At 46.0% G+C, this 13,248-nt stretch overlaps 1 protein-coding gene across 4 annotated transcripts in view; it reads left to right on the plus strand.

Moving 5' to 3' along the window:
* Nucleotides 1-5,408: 5,408 nt before the first annotated feature.
* Nucleotides 5,409-13,248, plus strand: part of kmt2a (lysine (K)-specific methyltransferase 2A) — a gene marked incomplete at its 5' end in the record, with an annotated part of 29,555 nt that continues 21,715 nt past the window's right edge. For all 4 annotated transcript variants that reach the window (XM_035680649.1, XM_035680650.1, XM_035680652.1 and 1 more), the window contains 7 exon segments: nt 5,409-5,481; nt 5,608-8,954; nt 9,583-9,760; nt 11,287-11,515; nt 11,638-12,409; nt 12,615-12,851; nt 12,979-13,125. In XM_035680649.1, coding sequence (XP_035536542.1) covers nt 5,409-5,481; nt 5,608-8,954; nt 9,583-9,760; nt 11,287-11,515; nt 11,638-12,409; nt 12,615-12,851; nt 12,979-13,125 — 4,983 coding nt within the window.

A 13,248-nucleotide genomic window follows, 5' to 3' on the forward strand; every position in this document is an offset into this window, starting at 1 on the left:
GTGTGTGTGTGTGTGAGAGAGAGAAACACCAGGCGCACGTGCCAATCAGTCTGTTTGTCTTTGTCCACTGACTGTCTTCGTCTCCTTACGTGCGAGGTCTAGGAAGAGGAGGCATCTTGCTCCAGAAAGTGTTTGTTTTGGTCTGCGTGCTGTCGAGCAAATGTGAAACAGTTGCACTTAGTGTTGTTGGGACACTTGGAAAAACAAATGTCCACCTTTTGCTTGGGGCTGACAGAGGTCACAAGGCAGCACCACTGTGTAATTCACTCGGGTGGAGGAAACAAGATGTTTTAATTGATGACTAAGACCGGGCCTTCAAGTTTTTTCACTGTCCATTGATATGACTCACACTTACTCACACTCAGTTTTGTACACTTAACCACATTTGTAGTTCTTGGAATTCCTCTCTGGCCTTTTAAAGAGATGTGTCATCACAGGGGTCGTATAGGAGCATGAGCTCATCACAGATTCACATTCCAGGAAGGGATGAGACATATTGTCTGTATGGTAAATCCGAGAGCAAAGGTTCCTGGAATGTGCAGGGAGGAATCTCCTCTTAAGAGGTGTTCACTAGCATCAAACTGGCTGTCGGGGTCCTAACCTGATAACTCACTCATCTATTTAACATCCCTCCCCTCAGTCTTGAGTCACAATCTTGTCCTCCTTTCACTCCTCATTACTTGTAACTGATGTTTTCTTGTCTTAAAGTGGATAACTTCTGGCTTTAAACTCAGCCTATTTATCTTTCTAGTTCTTTAATTTCAAATGTGATCACATATGTTGCACCTAATGCAAAGCCTCTAATAGTTGCATTTAATGTTATGGGGTGCTTGTGATGTTGAATTTATGCTTGTTTGAAGTTTGCACTCATTGTATCTTGCAAACAGGGACAATATATAAGAGTGTGGGTGAGCAACTTGTCTCATAACTGCACCGTCTGGGGTTTCAGTCCAGCTCAAAACATTTGGCACATCACCTTGTGTTCCTTTTGCTTTCTAACCAAGGACCATGAACTACGTGCATACTTGTCAAACCAATACCAGAAGAAGTATCAGTTGGTTAAATTGTATGCGTTGGTGTAGCTTGCAGTATTGTAATACATCAATGTGTGATACCACTTGCAGTAAGCAGTTAGAGACTATGACTATGGCGACATGGGTTTAACATGTAATCTATCAGTGAGAAGTAATACCTTTTTAGGGGCGTTAGTGAACTTTGAAGTACAACTTTGAGGACAACATGACATATAGATTTGTAACCTAAATTTTTCGATAAGATCTTGACGACAGTCGCCATTGTGCTTTTTGCTAAATATGTTATCTGTTTTATCAGTGCTGTGTGTCGTCAAACTGCTCCTTAAAAGGACCGTACCTTACGTGTTTTAGTGGACCAGTGTGTAGGATTTAGTGGCATCTAGGGGTGTAGTTGCAGAGTGCATCTCGATCAGTTCACTCCCCCTTCCCTTTTTAGTGGACATGGTTGACTGATCACGATAAGAGGTTTTTTTCTTTTTTCTTTTTGTGTTTGTGAACTTGTTCTTTTATCTGCTTCCGTTATTTGGTCTGTTTTTACTCCACTGATTCCACCAAGTTATGAGCCCTTTGTGATGCATTACAGCTTTTATGAGCACCTGCAGGCTAGAACTGTGTGCTTAAACTCTCACTAATGACAACGAACATTGGTGGTTAGAATTAATCCTAATTAATGTTAGTCTGTGATTCCATAATCAAGTAATCATGGTATCAAGGAATTTATTCGTCATTGTACAAAACAAGGCTGTATAACGAAATTAAGGTTTGTAGTTCCTTCATGCTACATACATTCAAATTCATAGAATAACATAAAAAGATAAGTAAAATAAGATACATATATATAGTTATTTATATACATATATACATGGTCCGCCTGTCGTGTGCTGATCCAGGATGTTAATGGAGCAGGTCTCTCTATAGATGTGGGCACAACAGGCTTTGATTTCTCATTGTTTGGCCAGTCCCATTTCATCCAAAAATTGGACAAGGAGCAGCTTTAAGTCCAAGCCTATCTGGCTTTCTTCCCTCTACAACAGCACCCGCTGTGGTGGAGCTGGTCCTGTCCGGTTGATCTGGCTGGTAGATTGTGCTCTTTAATCTTTATCCCACCTTTTCTTTTCTGATGTGAGGGTTGAAGAAGCTAGCCTTCTGTTCGCAGCATCTGAACGTGTAGCCATAGTCTGAATCTTCTGAATTCAGTCGTTTTGAATAATTTGGCTCAGACCCAATCAGATATCATTCAATGACATTTTCAGCAAGCAATTTTTGTTTTGAAGGAGCTGCCGGCCGCTGCATCTTCACACGCAGCCACTAATTCCAAATGAAGATGCGTTTCAGAAAGCGACTTAAAGGGCAAAGAATGGCTTTTCTGATTAAAACCTGCTTTATACCTGCCTGGGAAACTGGTGCCCAATCTGCAGCCCTTTGTCTATAGCCAGTTTGATTTCTTTTAAATGCATTTTAAATGTCTTGAAAGGCACCAAAAAGTCCCATTAGCTTTCTCAGTGTGCAAAAGTGTAGTCAAAATGATACAGAGCTGTATATCTCAAACAAATTCACATCCGTCTCATAACTTTCAGGGAAAGTCCCTAGCACGTGGAAATGCTGCTTGCTTCCACAATGAATCAAATTGGTTTCCTGTCTTTTAGTGTTTTATATCAGGTAATTTATGCGTTGAACAGTTAGATGAGATGTGACAGACCAGGAGGAAGTAAAACTGCTCAGGTTTTCATGGTAACAGCAAAAGCCAGCAAACATGAAGAACTTGAACGTTCTTCAAAACATTCTCGTGCTCGGCTGAAGAGATGAAATAGAAAGGAGAAAAGGGCAATTCAGGTCTCGGGCAGGCACGGTAGCACATGAACTTTACCTTGCTAGACTACTACCGTGTTTGTTTACTTCTTGAAGTTACCTCCCTGTGCCTGCCCTACTACTGAGCTCATGGTGAGCCTTGTGTTTCGCACGCTGCTGCTCTGTGCTCGACAGCCAGTGGGCGGGAAGCGAGCGAGCGAGCAATGAGTGAGTGACTGAATGTGTTTGGGAGCATGGCACATAACAGGAGTAAGGGGGAGGAAAGGGGAGCCTTGTTGTGTGTGGGAGGCCTGTTTAGATTGGGATTTGGCAAGCTTCTGCATGAGCATGTTGATACCCCAAACCCCTTTCATCGTTAGTGCTCCCAAGAGACGACTGCGCTCCCTCTGTTGTTGATGGTGCATGTGGTCAAGATGCTGCTTCCATGTCTCTTTTTCTCTCCTCTTCACCCTCCTCCCACAGCCCTCCTCCTTTTCCCACTCTTGTTTTGCCTGCTAGCCTTGCCTGTGCTCCCCTCCCCCGCATATTCCCTCCTATGTTCTGCTTGTTTACATCTTGTTGTGCAGTTCACGCGCAGGGTGTGTTGGTTGTTTTTTTTTTTTTTCTAAACCTGCGTATGTGCGGCTGACTGATCAGGAGGTACACGTGCGCATGTATGAGTGCGCGTGTACATGAACCTGTGCCGTCCACTCTGTGCACTTGCCTCTAGAAAAAAGCGTGTTGTGATGTCATTGACTGCTACTCGCACTCTCACAGCGAGTCAGAGCCGCCCGTTGGTACTCCGCCCCCCTTAGCTCTGCAACAACACCAACCAAGAGCAGCATCTTGCTCAGAGAGGAGAGGATGCTGGTATTACTGTGAGGAGAAGGGAAGAGGAGAGAGACTGAAAGTGAAGAGAGAAGCGTAAGGAGTGTAAGGACATGAAGAGTGGAGGATGCTCAGACTAGTATTGCTTGCCAGGATAAACAGCAGTATTGACTGTCTGTTATTGTTGTTTGTTTATATGCAGAACAGATGAAAGAGACAGTTTTGTAGCACACATTAGTAGGTTTTATAATTTTTAATTAGATTCCACAGTGTGTGTGTGTGTGTTTCTGACGCATTTAGGTATCAGTTATTCACATTGTGATGTGTGTAGCGGTTAGCTGGTGCAAATTAGTTTGCATGTAGTCATGACAATGTGCACACATTTGTGTGGACTACACTTGGATAGCAGCTGCTCTATAAACTGGGCCAATGAGACCTCAACTGCATCCCCACACGCTGCTATAAATAAACATGATGAAATGACATACTCACCTCCACTCTTAAACACACACACTGATTGGAATAAGTAGTGGCACACAGAGGATACTGAAGATGTTAATCATCCTCTAGTGATTCCTATGTTGCGCCTCTCAAGGCTTAACTGAGGCATGAGAGGAAAGATTAATGCACAGTCTGTACATGTTACATTAACAGTTGCATACATCATTTCTTGAACCACCACCATTGAAATTGAGTCACAAAGAAGATTAACACGTTTAAGTCAGTAATTCAAATATCTAGTGCAACTTTTTTTGCTTAGGCGTACCATTGTTTTCCTGAAATATAGTATGTTTTTATTGTTAATCCGCCAGGTTAGTTCTCAAATGCTTTTTCACACATCGTAAGAGCCAGTACCTGACAAATGGGTGATGAGTCTTTGTTAGTGTTTCTTCAATATATTTTATCACACTTGTTCTAAAGAAATAACACCTAAATTCCCATTCACACACACATGTCCAGGAGGAAAACTTGTGTCTCTATGTGTTTCAGTGGGACTGCATGTGATGCAGTCTTGTTAAACGTTAAAATGTTGAAAGTTGAGTGTAACTTTTTTTCAAAATTGGAGTATAAAAGCTTGGTAACCATGTGATGAATGAAATTTGCTATAGACCTTCATGGAGCCTAGAGGATCACTGATGGGGTCACTGTACATATGATAAACCCTTTACATTTATGTAACAACATGGCCTTTCCTCTGGTATCACCTTCACGCTACACTTAAACTGGTGTGCAATAAGCATTATAACCCCACAGGGCTGCTCATGTGGTTATAGAATATAGGCTTCCTCTTCTTTTGTGTTTCTTTTCTCTAACTGCCTTTCTAGCTGTCTATGTATGACCAACCACCTTAGTATTTTACCGTTTCCTCAGGCAGCTGGAAGGCTTCGGTGATGTGTTAGTCACCCAGTAAGCTTAGGTTGTTTGCAATTCAGACTGTCTGTTGTGGTTTGAGCCTTCTCCAACTGCAGGCATGGCATCCCAAAAACCAGAGAAACACATGAGCACCAGAGTAAGCCAGCAGGCGAGAGTGAGATTGAGGAAATCATTCTAGCCTTGAGGTATCATCTGAGTCTGACTTCAAAAATGACTCAAGTGTTGCACATCTAGGCCAATTGACAATTATTTTCCCACATTGGATGGTGTAAATTTTGACCTGATAACCAAGCATTCCTCCTTCTCTGTATTTTAGCATCACAGTTGTAATGTAAGGTACAATTGTATAGTCACAAAAGGTTGATTCATTTTCTGTTTTTGTAGGAAGAAGCGTTTGGAGGATTTGGAACGGTTGCTGAGCAGAAAAGAATACAGAGCCCTTCAACAGTGTCTTCAGGTAAAGTTACTGAAAAGTAATTCTATACTGTCTATCAGGGACTTTACTAGTGTCTTGAGGTGCCTGTCTATATCAGTGCTTCCTTGCTAACTAAATGTCCTCTGTCTTGTGCTCTGATTTTATCAGTGGGCCCACCCTTACCAGAAAAGAAACCCAGAGGCCGTCCCCCACGGGCCCTGACTGCCCAGAAAGCTGCTGCAAGTCTACCATCTCCATCCTCTCTTCCCTCCCCCACACAGGCGAAACCTGAGGGCCCTGAAAGGCCAGCCGAGAAGGTGAAAAGACTGCCTGGGAGGCCACCTGGCACCGGGGAGAAAAGAAGAGGTCGACCCCCATCTTCAAGTAGCAAGAAAGCTTGGAGTACAGGCAGCCATGCTGCAGGGGAGGACAGTAGACATGTTGGGTCTGAGCTGGGCATTGACACAGAGGAGGACAAGGACAGAAAGGGCGCCAAGAGGACGCCACTGGGCTCTGCTCAGCCACATGACACTGAGGCAAAGCTTCCCAAAGGTGGGCGAGGTGAATCCAAAGTTACCAGCCTGAAGAGGCTGAGAGCGACTAAACTCGCCCCTCTCAAGTCACGGCTCAAGACTTTGCCTGGTGTTCCCCGACGCAGACGTGGGCGACCGCCCTCAGCCGAGCGACTTAAAGCTGAGGCAGCGGCGGCCGCTGCTGCTGCTGCTGCTGCACAGCTGTCTACCTCCATTGAATGTGGGGATGGGAAAAATAAGGCCTTTAGGGTCAGAGGGGGGGATAGAGGCACAGAACCACACACTCCGCAGCAGCCTATGCTGAGGAATATGGATGGTGCTGAGGACCAGGACTCTTCCAATCCACCTGCCTCCCCGTCTCCCTCCAAGCCAGGCAAGACAGTGGGCCTCAGAAAAAGCCCTCGCCATAGAAAGCCTGTCAGAATTGTCCCCTCTTCTAAACGCACTGATGCAACCATAGCCAAACAGCTGCTGCAGCGTGCTAAGAAAGGAGCACAGAAGCGGCTGGAGAAAGAAGCTGTAGCCATCGGGGGCAGTGGGGCAGGAACCATTGAAGCTGGCATCAGGAAGACCCAACTGAAGAATATCAGGCAGTTCATCATGCCTGTGGTCAGCACTGTCTCCCTTCGCATCATTAAAACCCCCAAGCGCTTCATTGAAGATGAGGGCAGCTTTGGAACCCCACCACCACATATGAAGATGGCGCGGTTAGAAACAACCCCCTCATCTGTCTCCACATCTGCCCAACCCACCTCCACCACCTCCTCTTGCCCCTCTCCCGTACTGGTCTCCTCTACACCTGCTGTTACCAGCACTGGCAACACTGCTCCGATAGACTCCCTTCCCCCTCCTCCACCTCCTGCCCCTACCCCCAGCGTGACATCAACAGCTGCCAGCCTGCTCAACAGCAACACCAACAGCGCCGCCAACGGGCGATTTAGCAGCAGTGCGGCATCTTGCGGCTCAAGTGCTATGTCGCAGCTCTCCTCTGCAGAGTCTTCCAGGTCCAGCAGCCCTAGCTTGGATGACTCATCATGCGACTCCCAGGCTTCTGAGGCCACACAGGCTTTGTCAGAGCCAGAGGATCACTCTCCGTCCTCGCAAGGAGAGAGGGAGGCCAACCTGTTACACAGCTCACGGCCTCCCTCTCCACCCTCTGAGCCAGAGCCAGAGCACGTGTTGGCAGAGAGGAATCGACGAGGCCGGAGAGGACAGGGGGTCGGCCGGGGAAGCCAGAGGGTGAGAGAGACTCTAACCACTGGGGGTAAAAAGCCTATCATCAGCCCGCCAACGGGAGTGCTGATGTCCTCCTCTACACTTGTGAATTCCCAACAAGCTTCATCCACAGCCTCTTCCTCTTCGTCACCTCCACCTCCCCCTCTTCTAACCCCTCCACAGGCTCCCCAGTCTGCTTCCTCCAATACAGCTGCTATCAGTGAACACCACCCACAGTCGTCCTGGATGTCTCACCCCATCCCTCCATTCCTGTCTGGACCATCAGTGCTGTCCAGCTTGTCAGACAAACGAAGCCGCTCAATTTTGAGAGAGCCCACCTTCCGCTGGACGTCCCTGTCCCACCCTGAACAGCAGTACTTTTCTTCAGCTAAATATGCCAAGGAAGGCCTCATCCGCAAGCCCATATTTGACAACTTCCGTCCTCCCCCTCTCACAGCTGAAGACGTGGGGCTGTTGCCCCAAGGTCTTAGTGGAGCAGGGGGAGCTGCTCCAGTTGCTTTCCCAGCACCAGGCAGCGGATCGGGAAAAGGGACTCGTCTGTTTGCCCCTCTTCACACGCACACACACCACCAACATCCCTCTTCATCCCGCTTTGATGCACCACTCCAGAAGCGCAGCCCGTTGCTTCGTGCTCCGCGCTTTACACCCAGCGAGGCCCACTCTCGGATTTTTGAGTCTGTTACCCTGCAGTCATCTTCTGGAAGCAGCCCTGGCTCTCTCTCCCCGCACCAGAGGTCCTCTAGCTCCAGCAGAACCTCACGGCGCAGGAGACGGGTGGTCTCGGGAATACCGCGTGGCCATCCACGGTCTCCTTCCCATTCAATGACCAGACGCAGCAGCCAAATGGGAGGCCAGATATCTGTGGGGAAAGGCTCCTCTGAGATGTCTGTTCTGACAGGCTCTGTCTCCAGTAGTAACCCCAGCTCTTTGCCAGGGGTTTCTGCAAGTCCACTAGCCACTAGTGCCTTAATTTCTCCTCCTTTCAGCACCTTCACCACCGTATCCCTGGGTCTGGCCTCACAAGGGACACCTGATACCAGAAGAGGGGCAGCTGGAAACCCACCTCCTTTGTCGACTACATCATCCTCTTCTTCCCCACTTTTCCCTCTCTTTCCTTCCAGTGCCCAGGACACGGGGCGAGGAGCTGGGAAAGGAGGTAAAGAAAAAAGCTTGTCAGCTCCCCAGGAACCTGCTCCAAAGGAAAAAGAAAGGGATTCTGAGAAAAACAGAGAGAAAGAGAAGGAGAATAAGAGGGAAGGGAGGAAGGATTTGGAGAAAAGAAGTAAGGTTTCTACGCCAGATGGCTCCCCCAATGCACCTTCCAGCCTGTTTACAGTTGATGGGAGGGACTCAGAAGATGCTCTTTCATCTATTGCTCCCAAAAAGGCTCCAGGGAGAAAAAAATCAACATCAGTTGACATAGTTTCTGACACTGCTTCCCCAGAGGTGCGTGGGGTCCATTCCACTGTTCCCATGTCCATTGCTAAAGGGCGTATATCTAAGAAAGGCAGACCCCCTGAGAAAGGAGCAGAGATTGAGGATGGGGAAAAGGAGAAAGAGAAACAAAGTGCTCCCAGCCAGCAGATAGCAAGCCTTCCAGGGCAGCCAGGCAGAGAACAGCTCGCTGTCTCCTCTATTGTCTCAGAGACTGACAAGCGGGTTGTTGGACTACTGAAGAAGGCCAAAGCTCAGCTCTTCGAGATCAAGAAGAGTAAGCTGAAGCCCGCAGACCAGACCAAGGTCCAGGTCAGTTTTTCCTTTCATGTCTTGCCTTCACAGTTGAGTTGTGTCTCCTCAACAAAAATCTTCTGTTTCTCTCATTCTTATTATATAGCCACAAGCAAGTGACTTTGACATGATGCTATGAATATTTGCTATAAATAGAAATCTGTGTTTGTACTCAAAGTGTAACTTGATAATGGGAAAGTCCCACAGAGAGTGTTCCTTATGGGGAATTCTGTTAACCTCATACATTATGCAGAAAGCAGCACTGGCTGTGTTTTTGAAAGTATTGTAACAGAATATACTCCCCTGTCTTCCTTCTGTTAATTTAAAGATAAGATTATTATTCATTGCACGTTGTCAAGAGAAAAATTCCCTGTTTAGCTCATCATAGCCTCTGCCCAACTTCTAGTATTGACAGTGCCTGCCCCCCCACATCATCAGCTTCATCATTATTGGACATTTTCCAGAGATAAGAGTTTTATTGTTTTTTTTTTTTAATTACTTAACCCTCTAAAGACATAAGCAACATCCTAAAATGTCAGCCTGTTGTATTTGTGGTGGTGTGTCATTGTCTGTGAATTTGTTATTATTATGAGGCATGCTCTTCAATGCTCTTCTTCTTTTTATGGCGATGTGTTGTTGTGAGTAGGGTCAAGAGAGTGACTCGTCAGAGGCTTCAGTCCGTGGTCCACGCATCAAGCATGTATGTCGTCGTGCAGCTGTGGCTCTTGGTCGTAATCGGGCCGTGTTCCCTGACGACATGCCCACACTTAGTGCCTTGCCCTGGGAGGAGAGAGAGAAGATCCTATCTTCCATGGGGAACGATGGTGAGACACACTCAGCTTACCTCTCATTTAAATTGCATGTGGATTACAACCTGGCTGCTAAAGTTTATTGACTCGAGGAAATGTTTATTGACTATGTGGAGTTGTTAATATAATGAATGACAATACACAGCCTGATGGTAATGGGCTTAACAGAATTGCCAGATGTTATAGTTTAACAGGTCAGTAGGTCACATGTATACATATACCTTTTAACCTATTATTTTAATGAAAGCAGCTCGGGAAAAACACTGACGATGAATTCATAAAGCTGAAAACCTAAGCAGGCTTCTTATCTGGTCAGCTGGACCAGCTGGACCAAACGCCAAAGAGCTGTTTCTATCAATATAATAGCTCCAAAAAATATTAAAAAAGGTGATATCTAACAAGTTTGGCTGGAGGTATTGTAGGTGCTAAGCTATCTTGTCCAATGTTTGCAGCTTCCGTTAGAGCAGATAAAGACAAAGTTTAATCCCTTCCTCACATGTTTGCTCTTGTGTTGGAGGTTTTTGAAAGACAACAAAAAAGACACCAACCTCTGAACTTCTGAGACACTCACTAATGCTCTCAAACATGTAGACAAATCCAAAGCTTGACAGGCCTGTGGCGTCTGGTGACAGCTACTACGCTATGTTTGGATAGTTGCTGCTCGCAAGAGGGGTTTAGCAAAAGGTCAATTGAGCGTTATTTATGACACAACATCTCTGTGAGTCCTGAAAAAGTTCTGCAGCATACAGTGATGACAGACTAATCATGAGAGCAGAGAAATCCAGTCATCAATGAGAGCACAAGTACACAGTGAAGTGATGATGAAAGTTTGGCTGCCTTGTTCCTGTTATTTTGACTGCTTTCATGGCATGTCAGAACATGTGAATTTTTGTGAGGCTGGAGGACCTGATGTCAGCGACGGATCAATAGCTCAGTTATATCATTCCCATGTTTGCCTGGTCGTTCAATCTGAGAACATCTGTGTTTTGACATCTCATATTATTTTATGTGCGATATAAGGGATATATTTAAATGTATTTTATGGATAGGGCTGCACAGTTAATCGAAATATTATCGAAATTGGAATATGGTCAAGTGCAATATCCAAATCGCAGAAGCTGCAATTTTTTGATAAAAGTAAATTGGCAGTATATTGAAGTACTGTGGTGCTGCAGAGATGCCCTGGCCTACAAATCTTTTCAGAAACGTGTTTGTTTGGTACAGACCCCAACAAATGTCAAATCATTATGTTTTTAGTTTTTTGTTAATGCAAAAATGTTCCCACTAATCATGAATCATAACACCATTGTAATATCTGTCATATATGTCACTATTTTAAAAAGAGCCTTAGTCCAATGTTTACATTTTTGGCTTTTCTTTTTCTTTTTTTACAATATTGTAAATTTGTGATTCTTAAGTGTGCTTAACAACGATGTGCAAAGGACTTCTATTCAATGTCTTAAACCCTGGAGTCGAGTAAATACTATACCACTGTGTGTCAGTAATGATGACATCTATCTATGATGTGTCTCCTTTTTCAGATAAGTCATCAGTAGCAGGCTCCGAGGAGGCAGAGCCTCAGTCCCCTCCCATAAAGCCAAGGGAGACGCGGCAAAAGGCCGTACAAGAAGCTCCCCCCAAGAAGGGACGTCGGTCACGACGCTGTGGCCAATGCTCAGGCTGCCAAGTTCCAGAAGATTGTGGTGTCTGTACCAACTGTCTCGACAAGCCTAAATTTGGAGGACGAAACATTAAGAAGCAGTGCTGCAAGTAAGTCTTAGCTGATGAGCTGTTTAGTGCAATAGATTATTGTAATTCTTTAGTTAGTGGTGAGTAAAATTTCATAACAATTACATTTTTAAATACACATTTTCGTGTGTCATTGTCTACAGGATGAGGAAGTGTCAGAACTTGCAGTGGATGCCTTCCAAGATGATTCCTCAGAAGCAAGCCAAAGGCAAGAAAGACAAGAAAAAGAACAAGTTGGCTGAGAAAAAGGAGGGTCTCAATCCGGTAAAAGGACCTGTCTCAGAGTCGGGCCCTAAACCCGCTCTTGCACTACCAAAAGAGGAACCTCCCCGAAAAAAGAGTGAAACTCCTCCGCTGAAGGTGGGAGAGGAGAAGTCAAGACAGCAGCCGACGTCAAAGCAATCATCTCCAGCCCTCGCATCTTCCCCCGCCCCCGTCGAACCCCCTCAGTCAGTCACAGCCCAGGGTCAGTCTCCAGCACTGACGCCGGACACCAAACAGCTCTCCGTCATGAGCAGTGTCACCAGTAAGAAAGGACACAAACCACAGCTGTCTGTACCAACATCCTCCTCCTCATCGTCATCCTCCTCTTCCACTTCATCATCTTCTTCATCCTCATCATCTTCCTCCCCGTCATCTTCAGCCCAGAATTCCCCCTCCCAGTCTTCGCAATCTCATCACCAACCATCGCAGCAGCAGCAGCAGCAGCAACGGCCTCTTACCAGTCAGACACCCTCAAAAAAAGATGCTTCACCCAAGATTCCTCTGAGCGAGCCCAAGAAGAAGCCCCAGCAGCACTCATCGCAACAGCAGAGCATAACTACAACTGTTTCAGAAACAGCTGAATCAAAACCGTTGAAGAAACCAACTTCTCGCTCTGTTCCTCCATCTCCTAAACAGAGACCAAAAGACAAGGTAACGGCTCGCTCACACTGCCTACCTGAGAAGCATGTGTGTGTAAGAAGTAGTAAATGTGTGAGCTTTAACCTATTGCTTTTATTTTTTTTATTTCCACATAATTCTCATTAAAGCTTTGGATGCTCACTGTATAGACCAACTGTAATGTCTGATATTCACACTCCTTCTCATTCACTCTCCTTTGTCTGATGAACACGAGAAGCCGCTGACCGCTAAACCCCCCAGCAGCAGTACTTTAAACTGGCTGAGCACTCCCTCGACTAGGGGCCAGACGAAGTCCAGAGCTCCCTGCGACGGAGTGCATCGTATCAGAGTGGATTTCAAGAGGGACCATGATGTTGAGAAGGTGTGGGAGGCTGGTGGCCTCAGCCTGCTCACCTCTGTGCCTGTCACACCCAGGGTGCTCTGCTTCTTGTGTGCAAGCAGCGGAAACGTTGAGGTAAAGAAATTGTTATTATCTTGCTTTTAAATTCCTTCTCCTATTCCCTTTTATTCTAACAGCCTCTTTCTTTCTTCCACTACCTTCCCTCTGTGTTTTGTTTTTCTCTCTTTCTCTCCATCTGTAGTTTGTCTTCTGCCAGGTATGCTGTGAACCGTTCCATCTCTTTTGCCTGGGGGAATCAGAGCGCCCTCTCCAGGAGCAGTTTGAGAACTGGTGTTGTCGACGATGCAGATTCTGCCAGGCCTGTGGACACCAGCACCAGAAAACTAAAGTAAGCCTTTCAGTACAGTTCTGTTCATTTTAAAGCTGTACACAAAAGAAGCTTAGTGCAGAGTGACAGTTTGTAAAGGCTGGCGAATCTTCCCTAGAAAGGAGCTTGCTAGCCATGCCAACA

The sequence above is a fragment of the Morone saxatilis genome, unplaced genomic scaffold (genome assembly GCF_004916995.1).
Source record: "Morone saxatilis isolate NCDOM2014 unplaced genomic scaffold, NCSU_SB_2.0 Contig8, whole genome shotgun sequence".
NCBI lineage: Eukaryota > Metazoa > Chordata > Actinopteri > Moronidae > Morone > Morone saxatilis.